The sequence below is a fragment of the Schistocerca serialis genome, chromosome 1, assembly GCF_023864345.2.
Source record: "Schistocerca serialis cubense isolate TAMUIC-IGC-003099 chromosome 1, iqSchSeri2.2, whole genome shotgun sequence".
In the NCBI taxonomy this organism is placed as follows: Eukaryota; Metazoa; Arthropoda; class Insecta; order Orthoptera; family Acrididae; genus Schistocerca; species Schistocerca serialis.
Genome location: NC_064638.1, coordinates 424,036,573 through 424,052,816, shown reverse-complemented (window position 1 = coordinate 424,052,816; position 16,244 = coordinate 424,036,573). Strand labels below are relative to the sequence as shown.

General features: G+C 43.8%; 1 protein-coding gene across 2 annotated transcripts in view; it reads left to right on the top strand.

Annotated features, from left to right (window-relative positions):
* Positions 1–16,244, top strand: part of LOC126472148 (uncharacterized) — a 628,043-nt gene that overhangs the window by 530,751 nt on the left and 81,048 nt on the right. For both annotated transcript variants that reach the window (XM_050099915.1, XM_050099914.1), the window contains exon 4: positions 7,583–7,761. In XM_050099915.1, coding sequence (XP_049955872.1) covers positions 7,583–7,761 — 179 coding nt within the window. The remainder of the gene's footprint in view (positions 1–7,582; positions 7,762–16,244) is intronic.

The window sequence follows — 16,244 nt, the reverse complement described above, 5'->3', positions numbered from 1 at the left end:
AAGTACAGGAGGATTTGGCGAAATATTAGAAAAATAAATCAAATATCGCTTGCGCTAATGCCGCGGCTCGGCGGTTGGTTCGTCGACAGGGTCACAAGTCTTTGAACCTAGATTCCTTCAACACCCTTTAGAAGCGTGTGATACTACATCATGGCACGATCGCGAAAAGTTCGTTGAGAGATAAAATTGTCTAGAATGGTGTTTCTCCTACCGGCTTGTACCATTCTCATCGCACATTATCGACGGTGTTATTTCTGGAGAACTCACGCTAACCGTCTGGTCCTCATCCGTTACGTCAGCTAACAGGAAAGGTGCGTAGGGTATTTTTAGACCATATATGTATAAAAATGTGCTATCGTACCTCTAATGTATCAAAAGCTTCTTTTCTGTACCATAAAGATGACCACTTTACTGACACGTTTCTCAGTTTACAGCGTTGCATATGATGACTTTTGCGCACGCCCGTTTCAAACTAAGCACAACACCATATTAAAAATATTGCATAGTAAACACAGACATGCAGTGTTTTTCTCCTTTACTCTTCGTGCTTAGATATCTCACTTTCCACTAGCTTCGAGAATGTCATCTTCGCATAGACAGCTGAAGCATGATTCATCATCCGACTGAATTAGGACCTTATTCTTCGCACAGAAGCGTACAGAAAGCCTCTCTTCCCGCGCTCTTTCCGTAAATTGTATTGATAAAATAAGTCCTCTACAAGTTATTTCAGTGTTTCGCGGATTATAGAGCTAGTATTTGTGTGTCATCTTACCTGCTATAATTCACGTCATAGATGACAGTTTTATTTGCTAGGTTTCTCACGTCCTTTTTAGATACATTAAAGAATGAAAATTAAGAATGATAACGTAAAACGTTTAGTGCCCAACATTTATTGAGTCCTTTGCAGGTCTGCTTGAACCGACTGGCGGCGCACATCTACATTTGTTTCGTGCCCCAGAGAATTTTCTGATCCGTAGGAGCTGAGATTGTGATGACGGACGCGTCATTTCAAAAGCTATAATGAGTCCAGAAATCGTCTTGCACTCAGTAGTAACAACCGGACTTGGGCACTGTAACCTCTCGAATTTCAGAGTGTCCAGAAAGCAAGCCGAGGCGGAGGGTAGAGCAGATTTGTGGGGAGGAGGGAGAGATGGGGGGTGGCTGCTGTAGTATTTTGATACCGAGATCCTCTGCCCCATCGTAATCTGGTACTTTCTCAAAGATATCCATTTTCGCACAGTGGGGAAGGGCCGCAACGGCGTCCCCCTGCAAGGCGCTCAGTGCCAGGTACGGAGGCTGCGCAGGTTGCCGCTATCTTACCTTGAAGGCGCAGCCTTCTTCTTCCAGGTAGTGACGTAATTCGCGCGCACACACCATCACTACGCCGTCTTACTTGTTCTTTGCTTTACGTGCGTGTACTGTTTCCACAGAAGATGGAACAAATATGCGGAATCTCCTGTAAACATAGGTGAGTCCTTAACGTATGACGTTAGTCCACTGCTGACTGAAGACAAGAGATGGAGCAGAGATTTCCTGGAAGACACACGGTTGCCTGAAGGTCACACTTCCATTCATTCATCCATTCATCGCTTGAACAGATCGTCTTTTACTTAGATATGCCGTCTTTCGCTAACCGTGTTGTATGGACAAGTAAATTATTTTTGAAAACCACTGGACCGTAAATTGATGTAATTGTTAAATCGTATTATAGTTCTTTGCTGTTACCGATTTCGAACAGTTTATCTTCATAAATTTAGTGGCTGGTTTCACTATTTACTATCCCTGCTCATTCACCATATTGATTTTTATTTCTTAGACTTTCCGATAAGATTACACTGTCGTTAAGTGACCTGTCGTTTCAGTATCGTAAGTACCAGTATTGATCTACGACCAGACACATCACAATCCTGTAATGTATCCGACTTAAACCAACCACAGGACAGCGGTTAATTCTGGGAAACTGCTTCAGTCAGTTGTAAATATTTATAATAAATAAACATGGGCTCCTGTGATAACTAGGTAAAATTTACAAAATTCGCAATTAATCATGCAAAGCATTTCTTTCCGTCTTGTTCCCAGACGAACTGCTGAGCACTATTATTTCGTTACAGCACGGGAAATATGGACAGAAACGGAATACACAGATAGTTATCCGGAGCAAGCAAAAATAAATCTGGACATATGAATAGGGTTTTTTTTCTATTTTTCTTCAGCAATCTGTGGCTGAATGGCGTTCCTGTCGATGCCACTTTGCGTAAGGGGGGAAAATAGTGTGCACCAACTTACCCGGGAATCGAGTAAACTATCTTCTGTGTGAATTAATGTTTTGACTATTTGTGATGTGACCCTGAGATGGAGATAGGGAACCAGGCTGTCACTCACAGATACGAGTGTGGTAAATCGCCTAAAAAGGACGCTATGGTTGACTGGTGTATCAGGCTGGACACTCGTTGATCTGTCGTGTTAACTGGATTCGTATGTGATTTGTGATTAATGTACCCGCTCGCCCCCCTCCCCTTTCTCCCCCCCCCCTCTCTCTCTCTCTGTTATTTTATTAGTGACAACCTCTGTGTTGAAGAAAAAAAAGAGGATAAGATTTTTCGAAGAGAATAAATAAAGTTTTCAAGTCAGTGCCTTGTCGTCAAATCTTGTACTGACGGCCAACATAATGGAGCACGTGACGGGAAAGGCGCCAATGCATTTGATCGCAGTCGCATTGTGGGTGCCGACCTAAGGAGCACCTCATCTCCAAGCCCTGCCCATCATGTCAAGGCCGTACCGTGAGTATTGCGATTTAGAGACAATTGCTGGCGTCAAAGTCAACTGCCGTAGGCAAGAAGGTGTTCATGACAGTGGTCGACTATTGCGGGAGTGTAACTGTGGATAGACGCGGTGCATTCCAGCAAATGCTTTGGCATTTCAATCCTGGACGACAACTGGTGACGATCCGTACCATCCGGAACTACTCCTTCGTATGGGATACAGAAATTATTACCCCACACGTCAACTTCTGTTCACAGCTCTCGTCGAGAAAGACTGTCAATCGTCTATAGAAGCGTGGAAAAAGGTAACCTGGACTGAGGACGACGACATGAAGCGGTGGACCCTACTTACAAATACTCACTGTTGAGACTAGTGGTGACGATGTTTTCGTGTGGGAGATATTTACATTACGTGATAGGGAGCCCTGATAAAGCCCATTGTCTCTCACCGGCGAATGAGACAGGAACCTATGCATATGTAAATTAATACTGACATTATTTCAGATTAGCACTGCTTCTTGTCGTCTGCCCATGAAAGGAAATGTGAAAGAAGAACACTATTAAACACTTCGTATTATGTATTTTGCAGATGAATACGACCGTAATTGTCTGTGAGAACAGTGCTGAATAAAATCCATCTTGAGTCACCTACTAGTATTTGGAAATTATTATAATTAATCCTTAATTGTATTATAAATCTCTGCAGTCGTAACATTTATGTAAAGCCACCACCGCAACATGACATATGTAGAGCCCATTATTCCTGTCACCACATCAGAGGTCTTCGATCTGAAGGTTCAAGAAAAATGTATTAACTCTTTCGAAGTGCTTCGACTATGAACTTCTTGAGATCGGATGCTACCATATTTGCATAGGTCTGTTTCGCGCTAACTTATTCCCATATTCCTTGACCGAAGGCAGCGGGTTGGCCTTAGTGCACTTTGAAACAGTTTTTGTTCTTCTTGTGAGAAACGTAAATTCCCAACGTCCCTGTGAATTGCAACGTCCACAACTTAAGGGATTTAAAAATGCACGAGTCTAGTATAAACAGTGTTTTTGAGGCTCCAAAACGGACAACAGAATAGAGGTATAACTTGGCACTTTGGCTGAGGAGTATCTGTCATTAATAATATTACACTATAGTTTCTCAATTTACTTAATTATATAGCGTATGGTTTACATGATTTGATATAGTATGTAAAAATAATATGCATAGAACAGATTGATAAAATTTCAGTGTAAATAAAATTTTAAAGTTGAGACCACTAACCCAGTGTAGTAAAGAGTTTGAAGCTTCGGAGAAATAACATGTTTCTCCTGGGTATGCTGTAAGGCAACCGCTGACAGTGTGGTGTACTGTTTCTCAATGTAGCTGTTACAAGCACGTAGAGTAATGCATGAAAAACAGTAAGTAGACAGGAAAAAATAAAGAACCTGGACTACAACAGTTTTCTTTGTACTTCCAAATTGGAGGTTCAAACTAATTTATCATTTTCCTGTTGTTGACATTTGGTTCCTAGGACAGTGAGAATTGCTGTAGAATGTTATAAATCACAGGCACATGTAAATTTTTGGAAAACGTCTGTCCGGTAAATATGATCAGTAGAATTCATAAAATAAGATCAGCGCTATTCTTAAAGCTGACTTATGTCTACATGAAAATGCTGAGAAAATGCTCTGCTATGCTGAATAAACAGTCGTTAGCAACGACGGACCCTCCGTATTAAAGTTAGTGGGGAAATTCTGAGAGATTGTCGAGGTTTACTGTTCTGATAATGTTGCACAAAAGCTAGTAGACGTTAACCGACTTTCCTGGGAATGTATTTGGCACTCAAACGCATGACCGTCTGCTTATGGTCTAGAGGTGTACAAATTCCCCTTGCAGCCTGCTTGCCCCTAGCTCCTCTGCAACCATTCATGCAGGTCAGCCTGCGGCGAGGCAAACACAAGAGTGCGCGTGTACTGAGGCATAGTGGTAATGCGGCCGACTTGGGCTCCCGCAGACCCGGGCTACCTAAGTTCCCGCAGGCCTACCAAGCTTCACGGGACCGGCTCAGCTTGCTGCGCCTGACAACAGGTTGCGCTGTCAAGCTGCCGTGACTAGAGTAGCCAGGTAGTTAACCCACAGTTCATTTATCGCAACGGTGGGGGCAGCACAATGAATAGGTCGAACTTTAGTGAGACTGAAAAAAAATTGACAACTGGCGAATACATGCTGGTAACGAAACAGAGCACAAGTGCCGCATGGGAAACGTTTTCGTGTGTTTATGAGGCCGCTTCAAATAAATCGGTAGGTGTGTCTCAATGCAAACTATGTAAAAAGCTCTTAAGTACTTATTCGGGAACCTCGAGTATGTTACGACATGTGTGCAAATTTGACAAGCAGTTCCCTCACTCCGTAAATATCTTGAAAGAGGACAAAGATTCAGTGGCCGAAAAGTGCGTCGAAATGTGTGCTAAGGACCTGAGACCATTTAGCAGTATAGAGGGAGAAGGATTTCATGGTAACCCGCAAACGATGTCAAAATCTTTTGTAAGGTACTCTATTCCCTGCACTGTCCGAAATATTATGTAGACAGTGATGTTCCTCTTGATGGTCAAGTGTGCAAAATTTCTTCAAGATCGGAATAAAACTGTAGGTTGGTGTAGAAGTGTGTAATTAGAGTACCCTCCGCTATGTACCATTCAGAATTTTAAGCAGACAGCGCCTTTCATCCTGCTTGAAATATCAAGTGTGCCAAATTTCATCAAGATCGGAATAAAAACGTACAATTTGTCGAATTCCGTTAGGTAAAGTAACCTCTACCATGCACCCTACGAAATTTTATGTAGACTGTGACCTTCCTCTTGCTTTCAAGGTATAGTGTGCAAAATTTCATCAAGATTGTGTGTAATACAAAAACACGGACACAATGAAAACGCACTTACAGTTTTTCTCAAATTTTCCAATTTTTCGGTCGATTTCCCAAAAATTTTATTTCAAAAAAACCTTGTCCTGAGAATTACGAAAACAGCAAAAAAAAAAAAAAAGCCGAATTGGTCCAGCCGTTTTCGAGTTTTACGCTTATCAACACATTTGGCAATTCATTTTTATTTATATAGATAATAAGCCCGAAATATAAGCGCAAAGGAAGAATGTACAAATAAAACCCAATATTTTTGACCATGTTGGGGTTTGTCTTTTGGTGCTCAGGTAAAATAAAAACTTTTAATTAACGTTTATAGTACGATAATGACGCGCGCAGACTAAACGTCTGCGTAGCGTAGCTCAGCAGTTATATGGGCAGGCAAGCAAGTTTCCCGCAGCCTGCCCAGGTTCGGTTCTGCATGGCTTGGCTGGGAGTGAAGCAGCCTGCCCGTTCTGTTGACAACGCGCGGCGGCCTGCCCGCCTGGCCACCGGGCAAGCATGGGCGGGTTAAAAGCGGAACATGTACACCACTGTTATGGTCGGCACAGTGTTGTGTACATACATCTGGACAAGCACTGGTTTTATCCTTTTACACCTGCACGTGTACTAACACCATAAAACCGTGGTGCTGGGTAATATTTGCTTCCGTGAACATTGTCTGGCGCACGCAGGTAAAGAAAGCGGCAGGTTTTGTATTTCATACAAACCATTGATTCTCACTGGCAAAATTACCTGACAAATAATATGTTTGAGGTCACGTCCGTCTTTTCGTACTTAAAATCATTTGTTGTAGCCTGATAAATTTCAGCTTTCTGATGCCTCCTGTGAACCGAGCGGTCTAGGGCGCTGCAGTCATGGACTGTGCGGCTGATCGCGGTGGAGGTTCGAGTCCTCCTTCGGGCGTGTGTGTGTGTGTGTGTGTGTGTGTGTGTGTTTGTGTGTGTTTGTCCTTAGGATAATTTAGGTTAAGTAGTGTGTAAGCTTAGGGACTGATGACCTTAGCAGTTAAGCCCCGTAAGATTTCACACACATTTGAACGTGCCTTTTCAGTTTAGAAATTGATGGATAGGTTATTTTAATCCCTCTTGCAGTGGCTGGGTAACCTTTTTTTAATCAGTAATCAAGTCAGCCACGATTATCTGAATAGTAGTTCTACATTTTCGACTAAGTATCTATTTGTCTTGATACCATTTCTCTTGATATGTATATTTTTAAATTGAGATTCGGGTTTTCATTTAAGCAGTGTGCATCCATGTGTAGAGCTGTTACCTCTTGTTCCGTTCAGTATTTTATGTCATGGCTGTATTATTATAGAAAGCGTGAGGGAAGCGCATGGACTTATAATAAGCGAGTAGCTCTTATTCTGCCAGGGCACTGGAAACAAGTATCATCATGACTTTTCACTTTTGTAAATCTGAAACTTGCATACGACTTATGCAGCCAGCGGTAGAGACGTGTCGTAACGTAATGGCTTGCATAGAAAAACTTGTTTGTCCTTCTCGCTGTACTCCGGATGCGATTTTGAAGTGAAGTTACAGTTGTCGTATCTTGTGTAAACGTTGCAGTGCACTGTGGCAGAATAGCTACGGCAATAGATTCATGTTCTGGGTGATCGTCACTGAGGTTTTCCTCAGTATTTATGGCGATTTATTGAATGATTCCTGCAACAATATCTGTGTCATTTCCATTTCGCAGCTCTGTCCAAATGAGCCAGCGTAGCTCTAATGAGTTTAGCGACGGCCTGTCGCCGAACTCCAGCCTTCAGTCTTCCTCTGAGTCCCCGTTGACTTCTTGACATTTTCACGCTGGGTTACGAAAATTGTCCGCGCGTTCTAGCCCCTGTAAACCTTTGAATACTGAGGTGTAGTAGTGTTGATGTCGTTGGTACAGAGCGCCTGTGTGATGTTGCAGGCCGTCAAACTGGAGAGTGCGCACCCGAATCGCACGCGCTACCTGGTCGTGGTGTCGTGCACGGGCCGCGGGGACGCCGAGGAGAGCGCGCTGCTTGGCATCGACTGCAACCAAAGGACCACCGTGGGGCTCGTGCTGAAGGTGCTCGCCGACACCAGCATCACGCTCGACGGCGACGGGTGAGTTAGCCCTCTTACCCTTTTCTCGACTACCCGTGGCAAGCGGTTTATTCTCGCACCAAGTTCCGCTTGTCGCTAGTGGTCGTTTTTGATTACACATCAGCGCCAAAACTGCGTGCGCTTTGAGAGTTGTCTGCTGTGTGATTTCGCATCTGAACAGTGAAAGTGAAGCTATGAAGGACCATCCTTTTTACGAAAAATGTAGACATATTGGGTTGGTGTGTAAGTTCGTAGCGTTTTTCCGTAAGTTTAATAAACACAACAGATACGTGAATAAAACGTTCTCGGTTTTCCAGCCGCGTCAATTCGAATAAAATCCTCGAGCTTTCGATGGCAGTCAGTGAACTCCTGACGACGATGGCGGAGATGGCCATCGAAAGCTCGAGAATTTTATTCGAATTGACGCGGTTGGAAAACCGAGAACATTTTATTCATGTATGCCGTCGCGAAAGACTCCGAGAACACAACAGATACAGGGTGTTTCAAAAATGACCGGTGTATTGCCGGCCGGAGTGGCCGTGCGGTTATAGGCGCTACAGTCTGGAACCGCGTGACCGCTACGGTCGCAGGTTCGAATCCTGCTTCGGGCATGGATGTGTGTGATGTCCTTAGGTTAGTTAGGTTTAAGTAGTTCTAAGTTCTAGGGGACTGATGACCACAGTAGTTAAGTCCCATAGTGCTCAGAGCCATTTTTTTTTTGACCGGTATATTTGAAACGGCAATAAAAACTAAACGAGCAGCGATAGAAATACACCGTTTGTTGCAATATGCTTGGGACAACAGTACATTTTCAGGCGGACAAACTTTCGAAATTACAGTAGTTACAATTTTCAACAACAGATGGCGCTGCAAGTGATGTGAAAGATATAGAAGACAACGCAGTCTGTGGGTGCGCCATTCTGTACGTCGTCTTTCTGCTGTAAGCGTGTGCTGTAGACAACATGGTTTATTCCTTAGAACAGAGGATTTTTCTGGTGTTGGAATTCCATCGCCTAGAACACAGTGTTGTTGCAACAAGACGAAGTTTTCAACGGAGGTTTAATGTAACCAAAGGACCGAAAAGCGATACAATAAAGGATCTGTTTGAAAAATTTCAACGGACTGGGAACGTGACGGATGAACGTGCTGGAAAGGTAGGGCGACCGCGTACGGCAACCACAGAGGGCAACGCGCAGCTAGTGCAGCAGGTAATCCAACAGGGGCCTCGGGTTTCCGTTCGCCGTGTTGCAGCTGCGGTCCGAATGACGCCAACGTCCACGTATCGTCTCATGCGCCAGAGTTTACACCTCTATCCATACAAAATTCAAACGCGGCAACCCCTCAGCGCCGCTACCATTGCTGCACGAGAGACATTCGCTAACGATATAGTGCACAGGATTGATGACGGCGATATGCATGTGGGCAGCATTTGGTTTACTGACGAAGCTTATTTTTACCTGGACGGCTTCGTCAATAACCAGAACTGGCGCATATGGGGAACCGAAAAGCCCCATGTTGCAGTCCCATCGTCCCTGCATCCTCAAAAAGTACTGGTCTGGGCCGCCATTTCTTCCAAAGGAATCATTGGCCCATTTTTCAGATCCGAAACGATTACTGCATCACGCTATCTGGACATTCTTCGTGAATTTGTGGCGGTACAAACTGCCTTAGACGACACTGCGAACACCTCGTGGTTTATGCAAGATGGTGCCCAGCCACATCGCACGGCCGACGTCTTTAATTTCCTGAATGAATATTTCGATGATCGTGTGATTGCTTTGGGCTATCCGAAACATACAGGAGGCGACGTGGATTGGCCTCCCTATTCGCCAGACATGAACCCCTGTGACTTCTTTCTGTGGGGACACTTGAAAGACCAGGTGTACCGCCAGAATCCAGAAACAATCGAACAGCTGAAGCAGTACATCTCATCTGCATGTGAAGCCATTCCGCCAGACACGTTGTCAAAGGTTTCGGGTAATTTCGTTCAGAGACTACGCCATATTATTGCTACGCATGGTGGATATGTGGAAAATATCGTACTATAGAGTTTCCCAGACCGCAGCGCCATCTGTTGTTGAAAATTGTAACTACTGTAATTTCGAAAGTTTGTCTGCCTGAAAATGTACTGTTGTCCCAAGCATATTGCAACAAACGGTGTATTTCTATCGCTGCTCGTTTAGTTTTTATTGCCGTTTCAAATATACCGGTCATTTTTGAAACACCCTGTACATGTAACTGAGAGCTTAGTCATCAACACTATATTCCCCTTTGCTGTTTACAGCAGTCTACCAACGCTGGAGTAACGATTCCACCACTTCAGAAATCGCGTGGTTTCGAGGCGAACAAGTCATGGAGCCGTGTTCGGATGGCATTTTCATCAGGAAAGGAAGTTCTTTGAAGGTTGCTCGATAGAGAGCGGAAAAGGTGAAAATCTGAGGGCACGAGATCAGGTGAACAACGTGAGTGCGGAACGAATTCCCAACCCAACTCCTGTATAGCGTTTTTTGGTCAGTCTAGCAGAATGCGGACGGACGTTATCGTGGAATACCATCACTTCACGCAGTCTTTCTGGTCGTTGTTCTTGGATTGCGTCTGTAAGACGTTTCAGTTGCTGACAATAAATGTCAGCAGCGATGGTTATACCTCAGGGAAGCTATTGGGGGGAAAAAAAATGAGCGTACGTCATTGTGGCCGGGAGTACCCCATTCGGGGAAGTTCGGCCGCCGGGGGCAAGTACTTATTGCATTCGACGCCATATTGGGCGACTTGCCCGTCGGAGATGGGGATCAAATGATGAGGGGGACAACACAACGCCCAGTCCCTGAACGGAGAAAATCTCCTTCCCCATCCGTGAATCGAACCCGGACCCCTTGGTGTGCCATTCCGCTGCGCTGACCACTCAGCTAACGGGGGCGGACAGGGAAGCTATTCCTAGAACACCACACCGTCGCTATTCCAACAGATGCATAACATAATCTTTTGTCGATGCGCGCAGATGTATGTACGGGGAGTTGCTCCTTCGTTTGGGCACAAACCATTCGTTTCTTTTCCTTATGCCAGCATAAAGACACCATTTCTCGTCACCAATAACCAACCGTGCGGGATAGGAATGGTCGGTGTTGATCACGAGCCAATTGATGGCGAGCAAGCAGAGATGCTCATAATGCTCATATGGCCACCTGCTGATTTCTGTGATTTTCGCATAGAGCATGTGGTACCCATCCATGCTCCCGAGTTTTTGAACGTTCTCCATTGCATGAAAATGACGTAAGGTGATGGAATTACAACGGTTCATCACATCTGCCACTTGTCAAGTGCACTGGCGTGGATCATTCAGGACTAATACGTTTAATCGATCTACATCAAACCCGGAATGTCTTCCTGAACGTGAATAGTTACTGATGTCAGAACAACCCTCCTTAAAACGAGAAAAACATTTTCTTACTGTGCTCTGTCCAGTGGCATTACCACATACATGGCTCAAATGTTGCTGGTTGTCTCTGCTGCTGTCACCCCTCTATTGACTTCGAACAGAAGAATATGTGGGAAGTGTTCTGATTTCTCCACTTGGCGCTTCAGTCAGGAAGCGCACGACTGCTACGGTCGCAGATTCGAATCCTGCCTCGGGCATGGATGTGTGTGATATCCTTAGGTTAGTTAGGTTTAAGTAGTTCTAAGTTCTAGGGGACTGATGACCACAGGTGTTAAGTCCCATAGTGCTCAGAGCCATTTGAACAATCTCCACTTGGCACTCCACTTTCTAGCGTCCACAGTTACACTGATATCTCCAAATGACAAAATGACAACGTGTAAACTCAAATAGCAACAGTGAACTGCAAATAAAAAATGGCGATCGATAAATAAACCCATAGCAACCGGAACACCAATGTGCAAAGAAAAACTGTACGAACGTATGTACCAACGCGAACAAAATTAAAGAGAAGAATAAGGTAAGTTTTGGCTTTTCGATGGAAGCGTTTAAACTAGTGTGTGCCATATACGACCCTTTCTAGTGCCTGTAGCGAAATCTATGGATGAAGTGATTGCGGCCATGCCGGTTTTTTTTTTTTTTCTGTGATGGAAGGTACTGGACCTCTCGTTGTTCTGCTTGGTTAAAAACATTTTTTCATTAAAAGCTTTGTTTATAGCAGATGCTAAATTTGAAGGCTAGCACTGTTAAAGGCATGATGGAGTTTCGGTGCTCACTGCACGGTGCACTGCCGGTGAGAATGTTACTTCAAAACAACGTACGCACTGAGACTCAGCACTTGTGTGATGTTTTTGAACACCATCCTTAAACAGTTTTGTAAAGATACCACATCATTAACCGGGTAATGCAACTTTTCTTTTCTTTTACGGAGATTGTGCTTCCACAACCTCGGAGATCGTTTGACATTTGTTCGCATGTATGCTTGCATGAAAGGAGATTCTCACAAAGGCAGAGTATGAGCCAACTTTTGTTAGACTCCACTCCACATAATGGGTTCTTGAGCAAACTTTCTTGGCTGCATATATGCGTGCCTGCGTACTTTTCTCGTCGTAGCGCGCATCAGTCAGTTGTGCAGAGAACGTAGATGTGTTTTTCCTTAGCTGTTTCCATTAGTGTGAAGGTTTCTCTGCAGTCGTTCTCTTACCTTGTTAAGTGCTGTATAAATAACTGATCAGAATAGCTCCGTTACCGCTCAGTCATATGAAGAAATCGTTTCAGTCTGTTAGATTATTTTAAATGGACGCGATCGTGTTTCGTATTTGCTTTGCAGTCGTGGTATGGAAAACATTCTTTCTGTAGTCATCATAGTCTGTCAGGATTTCGGGAGAATGAGTAAAAATGCGAATTTCCGATAAAGAACCTTATCGCTTGTTACAGAGTATTCAGTTAGTACTAAGCCGTGAGAACCAGCAGGAAAGCAGTGGATAGGTCATCTCCAGCGGCACAGTGGTGCGTCGTTAATATCTTAGTGAGAATCTAAAGCTGTTTATCTGTACTTGTAATATCTCGCCACGCTAGTCAGTGACGTTTCAGTGGAACAGCTGACTCAGAAGAGCAGATCGTGCATGGCTCATTGAGATTAAGATAGCCAGTGTTTTGCATGTATTATCAGACCACCGCTAGCCGACTGCAGTGCCAACTGAGGGATGGTATTGTACATTATAACACCCAGTCGGTCTCACTGCGGAACACGTGTATATTTCATGAGCAGCTTGCAACACTAGTGTTCTTCCTGTTGGTCTGTTGACGCCTCCTTCCGGCGTCCTCTTGCCCGTTTATCGTTTTTCCCACTTGCCACAGCCACGGAACCCAACACCGCCGCGTTGGGCAAAAGCTGCGGTGCCTTACAGCTCTATCCAGTTACTCGCTATCTGGTGCAAGTTCTTGGGGGATTACATATAGAAATGGTTTGTACAGATAGTCGGCAGACAGAATGGTGAAATAGCGCTGCTGACGTGAATGAAGACCAAACAATAATGTCCCGAAGAGTTCAGTTTGCGTACAGGCATTAAGCTGTCCCGGAAATACCGGAAAAATGGAACCTACGGATACCGGATGTTGCCTTCATCTCCCAACAGTTATATGGTAGCTTGTAACGTCAAATGTGCGCAAACAAAACAATAACAGGATTTTTTTGTGCCTGTATGATTTTTTGGAATGAAGATTGGGTTGCCCAACTGATCTGTAGTTATCTCAAGGTCTAGATTAGTTTGTTTGTACGTTTTGAAGCAAGTGAATGTTAATACGAAATTTTATTGTAGTGATGCACAGACGATAACGTAGCCCGAAGTTTACGTTAGACTGAAAGGCGACGATTTGGTTGAGAATCGGAGAAGTGGAATCAAAGGTCACATTTAATCCAAAATAACAACCGATTCCGGTAACTACATTTCTCTCATTTTGACGAGTCTCTGTGTTAAGATATAAAGAATCGCATTTCCCCGCTGAAAAGGCAGAACGAGAGAGCACATCTCAGGACTCCATTCATGTTAAAGGGAGTGAGTTGAATATATGCTAGAAGCTGGAGTCCTTGGACCGAGTTGACAGGCACGCTGTCGAAGAGGTAGGATTCTCATTCGGGAATTGTAAGGTTTACCCATCTGTCCTGATTTGAATTTCCCGATTTTTTCCCAAATCATGCAAGGCTAATGCTGGTATTCCTTCAGTTACGTCGCGGCCGAACTCTTCTTCTATCTTCATTTATTTCGAGCTACTACCTCGTGTTTGAATCGACGGGATATTCAGCTGGAATCCTAATATTTATCTTGATGTCCTTGAGTCCTAAACATAAAAACCTAAGCCTTTTGTGGGATCAATTTTGATTCACTGTTGTAGAAGGATCTGAAAGCGGATGCATTTATTGCAAGCAATATCGATGTTTTGATATCACGCGGAGTTGGACGTAGAAAGAAAAGCCTCATGTAGTATGTGATGCCCATTCCATATACACCTGATCAGCCTAGATTTCGACGTCTAACGTCTTCTTAATTTGGAAGAAACCACAAAACTTTTACTCCTCAGTTCATGAGATTAAAGTTTATGCCCCCATTCCTGTTTTACAAATTCTCACAGGATTTACCGTTCTGCTTCAATACTGGCGGCTAATGATATTTAAAAGCATATAAAACTATTTGCCGCTCGGTATTAGTGCTCAGTTAGTTTCTGGTGACTATTTTTCCTGTAATAGTGACATAAATGTAGCAGTCTGTCCCAGCTGCGCAATAGAGTTCCTCTTGTCGATCAGAAAACGGGTACGGAACAGACGAGTCTGCAAGGGAACGACTGATACGCTTCAAACTCGCACGTTTTCGTTATAATTATTTTAAGAGCATTCAGTTTGCGGCAACATGTGTTTCTGTTATCTGCTTTAGAATTTCTTGATTTAAAACGTTTCTACCTTTTTTAAATTGTTTATTGGATAATTTTTTTAGTAAATACACATCAATGGTTGCACAACTAATTTTATTATCCGTCTATTTTGCTTATTCTTCTGTTATGATAGGCTTCGATTCAAATGAACCATCTTCAGGTCTCTAGAGATAAGAAAATAACTATATGACTTGTTGTACAGTCTCTACCACCTCAGCCGGATTTGAAAAGGTGGCTTGACTACCAGATGCTGTCACCACACACCCTTCAGATGACTTTCCGTGCGAGAAAGAGGGAGTGTGTTACCGATGCGAATTACGTATTTGCTCAGTTGTCTCAGTTGCTGCGGGGGGGCTCGTAAAGGTTATCCGGGAGTTCTCAAAGAAATGACTAAAAAGAGACAAATGTGTGGGCGTACAGGTGTGTTGTTGAACGGCGCTATTTCGCTTGCAGATGTGCCGTACTGCGGCGACCTGATGGCCTTATAAGGAAGCGGTGCGGGTAGTCATATATCGCTCGCAACCTTATCAGCTTCCCTGCTCGCTACCTGCAGATCCCAGCAGGTGCTAGATACAGCAGTGCTGGCTGTACAGTGACGTCGCAATTTACAAACAGCGCAGACTGGCTCCTCTTCTCAGGAAAAGCTGGATGGTCTTCTTTTATACGTATTTCTACAATAATGAGATTCGGGGGATAGCACAGAAAATCGATGTCTTACATCACGCTTCCTGAGAGTTCTACGAACAGACAGCCAAATACGAGTACAGTGAGAAAAGTTCGCGGTCTGGTAGTGAAAGACAATGTTAATTTAGGTCTAAAAGGCACTTATTAATTTTCACTGCAGCCCTTTTTACGTCGTAATTACTCATACGTTTTTCTAGTGTATGCGATTCGGAAACGTCTGCAAAATATCAATCCACGACTGCCGTAATCTGTTCATTGGGCGAGCCAAATCTGGTGAATAGGGTAAATCTCTCAAAAATTTGTATTCCGTGTTCCCTAGTTTCCCAGTACGAAAGTACCTGTGTGGAAAAATGGATTGTCCCAATGAAAAATGTTTTTTTTTAGTTGCAGTTCAGACTGTAAACATCCATTTTTCAATCAGCTGGCCTTCCAGACATGCTTAATATTACCAAGTTAGTGTTTTTCTTTGCTACGGAATTTATAGTAATAATCCCTTTACGGCAAATGAAGTCGATTTCGCCTTCTTTGGTGCGGGGAACTGGCTTCATATATTGCGTTCATTGCTTCTTCGCTTTTCAGATGAGGTGATCATCCGAAGTAACAGATCGGCACCCAAGTACAGTACGTAACTGAGTGACGTACTCATTTACGCATTTGCTTTTGGCCAGCATTCAGAACGCATTGTACATCTTGCTCATTGCTTTCTCGTAGTTAATTCTTCGTTTAAAATGTGCCATCTCATTCGTCCCGATGGGCAAACGGCGTCAGGTGTTTTATACTTCCAATTACTGGTCAGTCATTACGATACAATGCTCTTTCTCTCCGTTTTCTTTTGTACACTCCTGGAAATGGAAAAAAGAATACATTGACACCGGTGTGTCAGACCCACCATACTTGCTCCGGACACTGCGAGAGGGCTGTACAAGCAATGATCACACGCACGGCACAGCGGACACAC